Source organism: Monodon monoceros, unplaced genomic scaffold (genome assembly GCF_005190385.1).
Source record: "Monodon monoceros isolate NGI ecotype Baffin Bay Population unplaced genomic scaffold, NGI_Narwhal_1 Super_Scaffold_12, whole genome shotgun sequence".
NCBI lineage: Eukaryota > Metazoa > Chordata > Mammalia > Artiodactyla > Monodontidae > Monodon > Monodon monoceros.
In genome coordinates, this window is record NW_021703768.1 from 106,113,594 (window position 1) to 106,128,159 (window position 14,566).

Here is a 14,566-nt window from a genome sequence, read left to right on the forward strand (position 1 = left end):
TTTTAAAAAACATTGTATTTCATGGGAAAGTAATACACATCACAGAGAACTTCCTACTTTGCTGCTTTCTCTAGTTTCTCTTAAACACTGTACAAAGCTATTTCATGCTATATGAGAATCATTTCTCCTATGATAATTTTCATCTCTTCTACTTAGATTTCCTTATGATTTGTTAAGCTGTTCTGAGACCAGCTCCTGTCCTCACTAAGCCTATATCCCCTATAATTTCACTGCTCTTAGGGAAGAGTGGTGTTTCTGAAGGAGAGGGATATTTCCTGGGAAGGTTAACTTAATTAGGTTCTTTATCACACAGAAAAACCCTTCAAGGTGAGTTAAGCAACTTGGTGCTTCAGGATCTTAATTTTTCAGTCCTCGAACACATGCTTGTGCTTTATGATTCAAGATAAGCCACAGATGGCCAATAGCTACAAATTTTTTCCCAGAAGGCAGCCTTAGTCAAGTTCCAAAGGAATGCTGAGCACAGAAAAACAAGACAAATATCTGCCCAGTAATAAAGTCATTGCAGAGAAAAAGCTCTTCATTATTTTAATAATCATGTTGGAGGAGATGGGTAGCGCTGTCATAAGGCAGATATAGGAATTCTTTTTCACCACCTGTATATTCTGTCCTCTGATTTCTGTGCTCTTCCATTATGGATGTTTGCCTATGTTACCAACACCTGTAGAGGTGGGGCTGAGAAGCTGAAATTTCTTCACATACATCTTTGGCCCTTTGGGCTTTCTCTGTCGCCAGAGAGGGTTGGACTGAAAAACAGGCTTCCTAGCAGGCTCTGTTAGGTGTGTGACTTAGGTACACTTCTCCCGCCATTCTCAGGGTGTGATTTGAGATGGTAAGCCCAAAAAGTAGATTTGGCTTTAGCAAACACTGGCTGCGTTTTCTTTTCACAAGACCTATTGAACACTCTATTTTGTTCTGTGCTGCGCTCAGCTAATAATATAAAAACCTATTTATTGCACTGTACATTCTTTCTCAAAAATCTCGGCTGCAACCATTGTAAAGCAATTATACTCCAATAAAGAAGTTAAAAAAAAAAATCTTGGTTGTCAGCCCGATTAATGTTTACTGGGTAAGAATGTTGAGGCAGGGTTACACTCACATAAAGAAAGAACATACAAGCAGTACCCGTTAATCTCAGAAATGGATCTGTTTTGAGTACAGATATTCTGATGCTATATGAAAGCAAGTTGGCCGGTAGATATTGGTGCAGCTTATTTTTTTGAAGTTAGCAGGATCTCAATTACCTAAAAATTATTCTTTCTATCAAGTGGAACCCTCATATGTATCATATAGAATGACCTGAGTCCAGTAATTCCTGTTAAAAGAGGGCTTTAAGGGAAGGCTGCCTGCCCATCACAACCACCCATGCTATAAAGGCCTTGCCATCACACTTCAATACTACTCTTTTATCACCAACTCTGTTATATTGACTTTCTACTTGTACTCACTCTGTAACTATCCAAGGTTACCTTTACGAACCTAACAAAGTAATGGTGCTATTGATTAATGAAGCCTCATGTTACCATTGAAAATAAAAATCAGCATCTGGAATCGAAAGACCTTGATTCAAGTCAATTTAGCTACTTCCTTACTAGACGCCATGATTAGATCTACTCAAGCTCTCTGGGACCTCAGCTCTCTCCTCTGCAAAATAGAGACGCCAACGTAGATGACAATTAGGTTTCATCAATGAGCAGCCACTATTGGGACTGCAGGTTAAGGATGACGAAGCCACAGGTGCAACCTGGTGTGAAGGGATCCCCACATCAAAGGCTTGCCATAGAGCACTAAGAAACATCCATGGAACATATTCATCATCCCTGGGCTTTTAAAATATTCACCTGAGGCAGTATAAACATAAAACAAAACAACAGACGTGAAACTGATTGTTTAAGCCAAGTTTTATCCAAATGCTGCTCTCACTTTTAATAGTTTCATTATTAATGATGGGTTGTTAGAAGAGAAGTGAAAGGAGAAAACTAGCTATACCTTCTGTATTCAAACCATTCTCTTATATGTCCTTGGTAGTGAGCATTTTATCAGCAGTCCTCTGGAGACAAAACCTACCTGTTATGTATGCTCTCTAAGTGAATGACGGTGGGCTGGATGGGGTAGATTTCAGACAAAATGGGAAGAAGCTGTGCTCTGGCAGGCCCAAGACAGAGATTCCACAGGAAGCAAGAGGCAGGGCCTTAGAGCACTCCTCATATCGTTCCAGGAGGGCAGCCACCTACTTTGCCTAGGCGTCGGGCCAGCTCTGGCAGGAGATTGGATCAAGGCTATTTGCATGTCTGCTTCAGGACATTAAGTTTTGTCTACCCATACAAAGTAAGGAGGAGATCAATGCAATCAGGCAGAAAACGTAATTTAGAAGAAGAAAAAGGAGGAGGAAAAGAAGAAAGAAAAGACAAAATTTTGTTTTCAATGAAGTATAAATTTTATTTTTTGTAAAGTGTGACAGAGTCATCTGTAGAGAAGATACTTTAGTGTTTTAGTGGCCAGTTTAGAGTTTCCCTGACGTGTTTCAAGGAATAATGACAAAAACCAGAAAGACATACCCACTACATTGCAAACATAGCATTGGGTACTGTCATTTATGTGTTATGTCATTTAATCCCCACCAACTCTTTGAAATGGGATCTAGAGCCTGAAGATGTCATGCGTCTGGCCTAATTTCTCACGGCCAATATTTGACAAAGCCCAGCTTTAGAATCCGAGGCCATGATTCAAAGTGTGTAGAAAGACCAAGAAATTTTAAACAGTGCTGGCAACTCTGTGTTGAACTCTTCTATAAATAGTTGCCTGATTATCCCTAATTCCCACTGACTTGGTACAATGCAAGCTATTCAGCAATGTGATACGGATAAATATTTCCTTTTCCAAACACTGCACAAATACATGATTTCCTCCCTCTGTCCACCCTGTAGGAGAAGTAGGAAAAGAGCAAGGTAATAGGAATTTACCTCTAAGCTATAAAGCCTTCCTATCCTTTCAGTAATCACTGAGGGGAGCTCCTGCTTACTAGGGAGACCATAACAGACTCCATTAGATTCAAGTACAACATTTGGGTTGCCTGGCTAGAGAATGCCAAAAAAGCAAAGGAAAATATTATTGTTACTGAAATCATTTGATGTCTATGACTAATAAAACACATGTTGGCAAACGGAATTTTTAGAAATGCCCAAAGGACTTGGTTAAAGCTATGAATTAATAGCATACAGTAGTTCTGTCTGGAGAAAATTTTAAAAAGAAAAAAAGACAATGCTGTTAAACTGTTTTAAACTTTATCTGAATAACCAAAAAGTCCAAACAGAAATCTTAAGCAACCAATCTAGGTCCTTTATTCAACTTTAAATTTAAATTTAAATTTCCCCTCCCCTTTCTTACAGCTGAATAAGAAAGTTTATACATTTTGAGTCACATTATTCTTGAATTCTGAGGGACCCACAGGCCTTCTTGCCCAACATCTCACAAATACCAGAATTATCTCTAAAGTATCTCTGACAGCTGTATCCACCTTAGAGACTATGAGGGTTGAGGTGTCCATTCATGCAAGTGCTGTGTCCCTGGAGGGCTAGGGGTGGAAGGAATTGGGGGTAAGCCAGACCTCCAGTTACTTCTTGACCCAGGTCCCAGAGGTTATTCTGGGCCTGCCTGAAGATGTCCACCCAGGCAGGCTGTGCCCGAGTCTGCCCAGAGCAGGAGGTCTTTGCCTCATCCTATCTTGTTATGGATTCAAGCTCTAACTGCTGGAGGGTGCTTTCTCATGCTGTGCCACAATCTGCCTCCTTGTGTTTCCTCCACATTGTTTCTTATGCTATCTCTGGAACAATACTGTTTGACTCAACTTCCTCTCCTCTTGAGTACCCCTTAGATAACTGAAGTCAACTGTCATAACTCCTCCATATACTGTCTTCTCCAAACTAAATATCCTCAGCTTCTTTCTCAGATCATAAGGCAAATAGACAAATATTATAACAATAATAAGAGACATAAAACAATAAGAGAAAGACAAAAAGGTGGTCTGGAAACAGGAATTTTCTAAAAGAGTTGTCTTTTTCGTAAGAGGGAAGAGATATGGGAACATATGTATATGTATAACTGATTCACTTTGTTATAAAGCAGAAACTAACACACCATTGTAAAGCAACTATACTCCAATAAAGATGTAAAAAAAAAAAAGAGTTGTCTTTTTAACTGAAAAGCTGAAAATTTTAAGTGATACCAAGGAGCGCTATATCTTTCCACTGAGTTCCTGTGTGCTATCCCTTAAGTCATCCCGTCAGGATGGAAATATAGCTCGTTAAGAGTTTTACTTAATGACACCATGCCAGCTCCTAGGGATCAGCCAGCAATTCTCACCAACTTGCATTTATTTTTGCTTTATTTAGTATCAATGTCTACTCTGAGAAAAGTTTCCGGAAGAATATTTACCTGCATACGAATAGATGTGACACGTTTTCAGAATTTGAATACCACCTATTAAGAATTAAGGGAGGGGCAATGTAAGGAAACTAAATCCTTAGTTCTTTCTCCTCCCAAAATTTTATCATGTAAAATTTCCACATACAGAAAAGTTGACATAATTTTATAGTAAACGTCTATATCCCTCATAGCTAGACACTACAACTGACACTTTGCTATCTTCACTTTATCACGTGTCTATGAGTTTCTCTATCCATCCATCAACCCGTCTTACCTTCCTACTCGTTTCAGTGTAAATCGTGCTCCTCAGTACACCAGATGCCTGACACTTCAGCCTGTGTATCATTATCAGTTCTTTTTTGAGACTTTTCATTAGCACTCTGTTCTGAATCCCTCTTGCCATCCTTTCCCTCGTTCCCTCCACTTTCTCAATTTTCGTTTCTACATCCTTCCTCCCACTTTCCATCCCCAATGTCCTAAGTGGTAAAAGCAAAGTGAAAAATCTGAGCATGGAGCCGTCTTGAAGCAGCATCAGGAAAGGCCCCTCACGGGTGTGATCGCCATAGACCTGGGATAGATGAGGTCTGCATGAACAAGCTAATGCAAACCAATTTACAAGACAGAGAAGTACAGATTAGCAAGACAATTTAATTTACTGTGAGAAACACAGCTACCAAGTACTTAGGCACCTGCATCTCTTCATCAGCTCAGTCTCTCCCTGAACTAAGCTGCATGACAGGCCAAATTGTGAGGGGTTTAGGTGACCAGAGACACAGAGAAAGACAGTGAGTAAGAAGGTCTTAGTGACATGGAGCAGAGATCTTATCAGCACTGTTTTAACAGCTGGCCAGCACGGTGTCTAACACCAAATGGGTGCTTCATAATTAGTACAATGATAAAATGAGCACATGAATGCTAACTGCCCCTCTAGCGGAACGTCTGTGGCTCAGGGCGCCTCTCACCTGGACGGGCTGAGTAAATTCTGCCCACTTCCACCCCTCTGACGCTCTTTAATGAAGTTCCATGACCACCATTCTCCTTTGAATAATGCATTTTCTTTTATCCGGGCATATGCCATTAATTAAGCTTTCATGAAGTCCTGTCTTGCTGTCTTTAAAATGAGAGGTCTGTGACTATCTAATCCCATCTTTGATAAACTGATTTTATTGACTTTACTCTCAAAACAGGGAGTGATTCCCTGCTACCTGAGTCTACTGTTTTTAAAGATCGGGGAACACCATCTTCCCTGGTGAGCAAAAACTATTCCTTATCTCAAGATTTATGTCTGATAAGAAATGTTAGTCGTTTATTTTCTGGGCTTCCTAATTACCAGCCCACAAAGACTTGGCAAGGTGAGCTCTTCAGTGGAAAGGCAGCAACACAAAAATGCAAACGCAGCCCTTTTCACAACAGACAGCTTCTCTGTAGTTGCAAAGAAATCCAAGTTTGATAAATCAAATCCATCGTGAGAACCATAAATGGAGCTTTCTAGTCATATAGTTTCAATGGGAATCCTTTGGTTATGTAACAACTTCTTAATGTAGTTCCTTCAAAGGTCTCGATGTCATAAATCAGATTATTTTATAGCAAGGAATTCCTGTCCTTGCTATCTCAATTGCTTGAAAACCCTCTTACCGCTGACCACTTTCTCTAAATAGATACCATAGTAAACATTTATAAACATCAGCATTTCGTGGTAGCATCACATGTTTTAGAGTTTATTTGGATGCAAACCATTATGCTGTTAGGGCAAACGTGACAGGATCAAGGTGGTGATTATTTCATGTGAGTCTACGTACAGACTGGAAATAAAATCAGATGGTTTCAGGTTTTGGCACTTCAATGGTAAAATGCAGACTGCCAACTAGAGTTCTTTTCTAATTGACTCTATATATAAGCAGTCAAAGCACAAGGCTCAGATCCAGATAAAAACCATTCAATAGGGTGAACGATACTATGATGCAAAGAGTAGGCTTTTACTGTTGGTGATTCCAGGTCTCTGACAGGAGCACATGTACCTCAGACAGGACTCAGTCTAGATGAACAGGGAGCATTTCATCTAAGCCGGCTTTCAAAGGCCCTGTTTGTTCAGACATCATTAGTTCTTTTTATTCCTTTGATGCATGTGTCTCTAGTGACGGAAACTCTTATTTTTTTTAAGAAACTAAAGCACAAAAGGAAACTGGAAAAGCTACAAACTGATTTGGCAACAGCTAAGCAAGAGGCTGCCATCACAGTCCTGGAACTCAATGAGAAGATAAAGACTCTATGTGAAGGAAAGCCAGCCCCTAGAGGTCAGTATTACCATGTGACAGTCACACACTGGCCCTTGGTCATAGGTGATGCATATAGCTTTTCTGGCAACAAAGCAGAAAGCAAGGCCACAGTGCCAGGCAGTGTGCTGGTCTGGCCCGACCTCCATTCTGCATGATTAGAGACAGCACGCAAACTCCTAACTCCAGGCTGGGTGTGATTTCACATTGTGAGAGGCAGGGGATGAATAAGCGGTTCCTTAAAGAAGAGTCTCTGAGACTGAAGAGGGGACTGAAACAGATCTGATAAGTGTCTTGCTGGGTGGCCGTGAGGGAAGAGCAGGGCCCAAGGAGGAGACCTCAGGCCCCCAGGGATGGGGCTCTGAAGTGGGGCAAGGAGAGGGGCTTGTCTAAAAGTGTAGACGGGCCGACAGACTGACTGAGACGGGCACGGGGAAGGAAAGAAATTTGTGTTTTAACAATAGGCTAACGAGCTAGAAACAAACAGGGAAGCCTGGTTGGGAATGAAATCTGGGTGGTTCAGAAAAATTGAATAGCCACTCTGGTTTGGATTTTTAAAAACGTTTTCTCTCAGAGATGATTACAAACCTGGGGAGAAAGCCCCTCGGACTGCCATCATTAGCAATAATGTGAGTTCACATTTAATACTATGTGGCAGGCATCTTGCTCAGTATTTCATGTACGTTTAATTCTCAGAATAACCTCTGAAGCAAGTACGTTTATGGATTCCACAAGAATAAGCACAGGCTTAGAGATGTGGATCATTACCTTGCCCCAGGACAGACGTGTGTGGCAACCTGGGCAATCACCCCAGGGCGCCTGTGCAGCTCTGGTGCAGTGAGGCTATTTCTCTGCTCTGCGGCAGCGATAGCAAACCTCATTCTGCCGGGTGGATCTCTTGCAAAACTATGATTCCTTGGGATGAATGTCTTCCTTTGATGTGCAGCACTCTTGTAAAGCCAGGAACATGCAATTGTTCTTACTCCTGCTTCCTTTATTACTCATAAGTAATTATGAAAAAAGAGGAGGAATGTGGAAAGAGTGGAGGAGGAGAAAGTAGGTGACATGGTGGCTGCAGAAAGTGAGACACTCCCAGCATCCTGACCACATGGGAAACTGTTTAATATGAGTTTGGTTTTAATTTTCAATTTTGAATAGCACTTCCCCGAGATTGAAATGGCATGTAACACCATCACTTTGAAACGCAGCCTTTTCTCTTCCCACAGAACAACATAAAGACAGTTTAATTTGCTTTCACCACCTTGAAATCTAAAAGAATAAAATCCAGTAGAGAATATTATGCATTTAAAGGTCTTTATTCTAAGGCATCATGGCCATATTTCAAATTGGTTGCATAAGAAGAAGCTGACGATGATTGTACAGCACATTGGAGAAAGTTCTCCAGCTCACCTGAGAGAAGCTTTCAACTTCTCAACTGTATTTTGAATCTAGAAAAAGATTTTATTGCAAGGTATCTACTTCTCATTACTCTCTTTTTTTTTTTTTGCGGTACGTGGGCCTCTCACTGTTGTGGCCTCTCCGCAATGCACAGGCTCCAGACGCGCAGGCTCAGTGGGCTCACGGGCCCAGCCGCTCTGCGGCATGTGGGATCTTCCCGGACCGGGGCACGAACCCGTGTCCCCTGCATCGGCAGGCGGACTCTCAACCACTGCACCACCAGGGAAGCCCTCATTACTCTCATTTTTGACAAAAATAATATCATTTGCTATCTAATGATGATTTTGTCCCTTTGAGAGTTTGATGGGTCAAAATTAAAATAGTACTGAGGCACGAGGACTCTAATGGTTGTGGAGAGAGGTTAGAAAACATTAAATCCCACCTTTGCTTCTTTGTCCATTTTTTTCTCTATATTTCTGTTTAAAAGGGAAAAAAACTACCTACCTGTACAGGAAAAAACAAAACAAAACAAAAACCCTAATGTATTATGAACAGATATAAATTTAAAGTCAAGTACTCCAAGGTCAATTATGGATGAAAGCAGGGACTCCCTTTTCAACCCATGTGTTGCTTCTTTCATTTGGTGGAGAACCTGAGTCAGTGGACTGACATACAGCAGGAAGGTCTTAAACCAAATATTTGCACAATCTTACTCTCCCATCGGTCTCATGCAGCCTCACCCTGCATTCAGTAACCCAGGAGATTGTCAAGGCCGTTGTGGCCCCAGAGTAATATGAGCTCTCATTCTCAGAGACTTTGGTCACCTTGCCCTACCTCTCAATTGATTTGAAAGTAAAGTCTGAAAAGATGTAGGTAACTTTAACACACAATGAATCCCATTTAACCGCTGGACAATTAGGGTTGACCCAGCTCCCACACATAGTCCTTGACCAGAACACCACTCCTTCCCTAGTTAGTCCTGTGTCCTTTTATAAAATGCTTGTTTTTGGTTTTTAGACATCTGTTTGTAAATGGCAGATGCCCCCAGTTATAATAGCTTAAGGAGAAATGGTGATTTATTGGCACAACTGTAAACAAACTAACAAAGTGCATGCCATCAGCCTTAGAGTCCCATAGATTCAGGGTCTCAGATCCCATCAGGGCACCTGTGTCTCTCCACTCTGCTTCTCTCTGCATTGAGACTTTCATTCCCTCAAGTGGGATGTCAGGAGAGTCTGGACACATGGCCACAATTAATTAAGGGCTGCCCTCCTTATCTCTCCTCCAGAGAGGAAAAAAAGCATTTTTCCACCAGCTCCAGTTAGAAAAAGTACAAGACAATACTCTGTCCTGGTTTGGGTTGGGTACTCATCCAGGGCCATGAATCAATCTTTGTAGCCAGGGGTGGGGAAGTATGGTTGGACAAGCCTGGTCATGCACCAGCCGCCGGGCGGAGGGGCACAGGGAAATAACAGGGCGAAAGGAGGATGTTGTGACTAGCGGCTTCCAGAAGCACAGAGCTGGACTGGGAGAAGAATACTTCCTTAAAGGAAGGGATAGCCCATTGCAGGAAAGAAAGAGTGAGGCACAAAATCAATATGTCTGATCCACTTTCAGCTGGTAATCAAGTTAAAATATAATAAAATGCTTAATGAGTCACCCATCCATGTGTATTTGCACTTTTAAAGTAGATTCTTCTTGATGAACAAAAGACCTTCATGATCCAAGAAATAAATGTCCAGCAATATAACTTCTGACCCCACAGTAGATGGAGAGTGAACCACTTTGGGAAAGGAGACCCCTTCCAGCCTCCATCAAGGGACATCGTGGTTGTCTACTCTGAAAGCCGATCTTATTGTAACAATTGAAAATGCAAGAGGGGAAAAAGTGTTGATTCTAATTGACATGCTATCTGGATTAACATGAAGCTACTTCTCTGCTATAGTTACAAACCAGTGCCTATAGTTATAACAAGCAGATTAAAGAGATGGATGCAAATAAATTAGAATTTCTTTTTATGCAAATGTGCACAATTTTTCCCTGTTTGGTTCATTTTCTAAGTAAGACTATTTATAAGGTTGCCATTCAACCTCTGATCAGAGGAATGTCCTGGAATACTAGGAATACTTTTAAGCATGTTCAAATTGATGAAACAGTGAGCTACCAAATTTTTTTTAACACGTAAACACAGAAAAACTATTTCGTTGGCTATGTACTTAAATTACCTCCAAGAAAATAAATGATTTTAGTCAATGGCAAGTTCAACCAAAAAGCAAAACACCTTTATTATAAAACTGGCACTGCAGGAAACTTACTTACAGCCTATCCTTGTTTGTTGATTTTACTTTGTACAGATAATCACAGCCCAGGGCAGATTCCTTGCCTCATCTCCACAACCTGCATCTGAAGTGCTCACAGTTTAATTCACTCACAGAATTCAGTGAAACGCCTATTATACCCGTTCAAAGCTTGAGTCCACCTTTTGGTAAACATTAGTAGGCAGACACCTAAGGTTAGATTTCAAAACCATCTCTGCTCCCTTTGGTTTTGGAGCACAAAGTTACTTTGTAAAGGACCTTGGTGACTAAGTCCTGTTGTTGGCACATAAGCATCAAGTCACCTGCTAAGATGAAAGCTTGTATCTTTGACCAGAACGTCCGGGACCTGGTTTATAGACTTCAAGCTAGCATACTAAAGGGAATGCACTCTTCTGGATTTTATTTTCCTTTTAGTTCTTTTCTCTTAATATGCACAGCTGGTATATCAAATAACATATATCTAATTCCCACAGGCAAGTTCCCATTGTCCCACTGAAAGCCGTATCAACTTTAAGTCATCTCTTGGTTTTACTCTTATTAAGAAGACTCTCCCACGTAGTACAGGTACATCCCTGGGCATTACCCAGGGCTCATGGTCTGAATACAGCCAAACACACTTTCGAGGGAGGCTTGTAATAGGATTGACTTTTCAGTGACACAAAATTATTTTTAAACACTATCCCATTAATTTTAAGAATCATACTTGCTGTCCTATACAATTATGAAAGTCAGGAGATATATCTCTTTGCCAAAACCCCAGAGCCAACTCTAACTAGCATTCTAAAGAGTATCTTTTTATCATGATGTCCATCCCCAGGCACTCAGCCCAAACCTTCTCTCCCTCTTTTTATTCTCCTCCTGCAAACCTCCTTGGGATCAAAACTCCTACTGCAACTAGATGTTAAGAAAACAGGGATTTGAGGGGGATAAAAATGTTCTGGAATAAGATAGTGGCAACACTTGCACAGACATTGTCAATACAGTAAGACCACTGAATTGCACACTTTAAAATGGTTAACATGGTGAATTTTATGTTATGTGAATTTTATCTCAGTTAGAAAAAAAAAAACAGTGATTAAAATAATCCTCACAAAGATGTAACACCCTGTCAAGTGTATTTTAATGAGAATGCTTTGGGCCTAAATAAAATCTTGCCTGGTAGAATTCCAAGCTTTTAGAGAGCGGTCATGTTAATATTTATTGGAGTAAGGCTAGTCTTGAATAGTTGTCCATGTGTGTCTAGTCTTTTAAACAATGCCATCCTCTCCTACTGTCTCTCAGCACAGCTCTTGGAAAGGCTGCTATTCCTCAAAGTAGGAACCAATTTCTTGACCAATAGTTCTGCGTACAACCTTCTTTTGCCATTGAACACAGATTTTTTTTTTTTACCTGTCTACCTAGAGTTTTCTAAGAAAGTAACAAGGAGGGCCCTGGGATCTCACTGTTTCAACTGCTGGGACCACCCATGGCATCAGATTGCGTGAAGCTCAGTGTGACATTTGATCAAAGCACAAACAGGCAGCCTGCACTTTCCTATTGCTGCCAACTGTGTTACTGCCTTGATGGAAAGTGACAAGAACTCAGGGAAACAAAAGGTGGAGATTTTCCCACCCACATAATTATCCTTACATTTGCAGAAAAGAGCTTTCTTTTAGGCACTCCTACTGAATCCTTAGATACAGAAACTGTTCCACGGTGGGATATTTTATATTTAGGCCAATAAACACCAGAAATTAAAATTAGGAAAAATGAGAGAATGTAGGAATAATAACTTCAAGGTGTGCTTTTTAAGTATAACAAGTTCCTAAGGAGTTTTAGTATTTACCTCATAGAAATAGTTTATATTTATCTTTATAATCCCTAGTCTTATTCAGAGATTACCCGTCAGGTTGCCTCTTCCTTTGTCCACTGAAGTCTTCCTGAAATAGAGCTGTTTCCTGGAATAGAACCCCAAAGGCAAAGTCTTCTCACTGATTTCAGAAGTTCCCTCAAGGATAAACAACTCCTCCAGGAGTCCCTGAAAAACTTAGGGACTTATTGCAAGGAGATCCCAAGAAATGTTACTTATTCAATATGTACAAATTGAGGGTGGTTCTTAATTTCAAAAGGACATTCCAGAGGCCTCTAGGCCTAAAAATAACTCACATAAAAACTAGTCATCACTCAGGACTTTGTTGGTTGCAAGTGACAGAAACCAAAATGCAACTGGTTTAAACAGAAATGTATGAGCTGCTAAGGCCGGCAGTGAGGCCGAGCAGGGTTTCTGGACGGTTCATTTGGCTCCTCTTTGCCTATTGGCCCCATTTGAGCTATTGCAGGCACAGGTCAGGAAAGGTCCCCTGGCCGCCCTGGCTTATCAATCTTTGGTGAACAACAGTTTCTGCCTGCTCAGAACTACTTCCCCCTTCTTTTAGTAAGAGAAACATGGCTTTCCTTTGGGGAACTATGCCTCTCCTGCTCTCTGCAGTCCAGGGGGACTGTCAATCAGCATCCCTTTCCTACTTAACCTAGGAAAAGGCTTGTGACTAGCTGAGCCAATCACACTTGCTTTTTTTCTGGAACTTGAATCTTGAGCTGAGTTGAATGAGGGAGGGTAGAAAAAAGCTAGAGCTAATTCATTCCGAAGGTTGGGCCCTGCCGCCTGAAGAAATTGTCTATTTTGATACCCATATTCTAGAGGCTGACTCCACGAGGTCAGGCTATTAAGCTTTCCTTCATCACTGAGAGCTTTCTCATAACCTTACAATAAACTCTCTTTTTGCTTAAAGTAGTCTGCATTGGCTTATAATACTTGCAACCAAAGAACCTTAATTTGTACCCAACTAAAGGGAACAGAACTTCTTTCTCACAGAATCTATACAGAAATCTCAAGGAAGCCGTTTGACTGACTCTACTTGCATCACCCTTGGATCAACTGCTATGGCCAGGGCAATGGGATTTTATCACACCTGGGTCATGTGCCAGAGGTCAAGGGCTAGGGGACACTATCAGATAAAAGAAGATGGGAGAATTTTCTGGACAGAAGCCAAAAAAAAACCCAAATACTTTTCACTGTCCCCTTTAATCTATTTTAGTTAAAGCTCATAGACTTGGAGAATACGGCCATGCGATGAAGATCAGTTTTATCTTGTGAGGAAAGTAAAAAATTTCTCTTCTTTCTCTCCCTATCATTTTCAAAGTGCATATTTAAGCCCTTTCTTTGCAAAAAGTCTGGAAATCTATTTATTTTATAATTAGCAAAGGGTAAGAAGATCCATTCTGAAATTTTTGGTTGAGGTCCAGTATTTGCTAGCTATATCAGCTGTGGGAATTCAATGATGTCAGGGTCCCCTCCCTCCTTTGTTTGTAAGACTAATTTTGGAATTATACTGTTATCAGGAAATGGTGCTCCCTTCCTTCTGTCCATCCCTTAGGAATAGTTTTTTTTATTTTTTATTTTTTATTTTTTTAAAGTCTCCTGGCTTCTGTATCCAGAGAGTTTGGATGAAAGGGCAAGCACCAGCTAAATGTCAGACAAGGCACATGGGAATTGGAGCTTGATCAATTTCAAAGGTTTCTTACTTAACCGTGGCAAGTGCTATGATCACCAGAAGAGCATGTGCTATTTGGAAATACTGCTAAAAAAACCCAGACCAGAGGCGAGAAGGAAGATGTTTCCTTCTAAGAAATGTGTAAAGAAATAGCACTCCTTTGTCACACACAGCAGATGGAGATTTGTCAACAGAAGATAAACTGGAGAGTTTGAGGTTGCAAACAACTGTCAGTCAGCTGTAGATACTGGTGCAACCATTCCTGATACCAACCTCTTGGTGCCAAAGTACAAAAAGGGAACGATGTTCTCTCCTGTATTCCCCAGAAACCACAATGTTATTTTATTTAATGACTCAGTGTTTCCTGATAGGAGGTTGAAGTTAGAGGCTAGATACACTGGTCATATGCATAAATTTGGAGGAATGAGTGGATACTTGTGGGGGGCTTGAGCTCATCAAATCAAATTTAGAAAGGATGCCTAGGACCAGATTGTCCTGGAGAGTGGAAAACTTCTCTTTGAAGACACAGGATTTCTTTCTGGCCAGTGGGATTGGGTTCAATTTATACTCTTATGTATATATTAGATACATATGTGCAGTGTAG

At 40.8% G+C, this 14,566-nt stretch overlaps 1 protein-coding gene across 1 annotated transcript in view; it reads left to right on the plus strand.

The window, feature by feature from the left end:
- CCDC192 (coiled-coil domain containing 192) overlaps positions 1 to 14,566 on the plus strand; it is a 196,153-nt gene that overhangs the window by 122,821 nt on the left and 58,766 nt on the right. Inside the window, exon 6 of the mRNA XM_029217869.1 lies at positions 6,605 to 6,737. Coding sequence (XP_029073702.1) covers positions 6,605 to 6,737 — 133 coding nt within the window. The remainder of the gene's footprint in view (positions 1 to 6,604; positions 6,738 to 14,566) is intronic.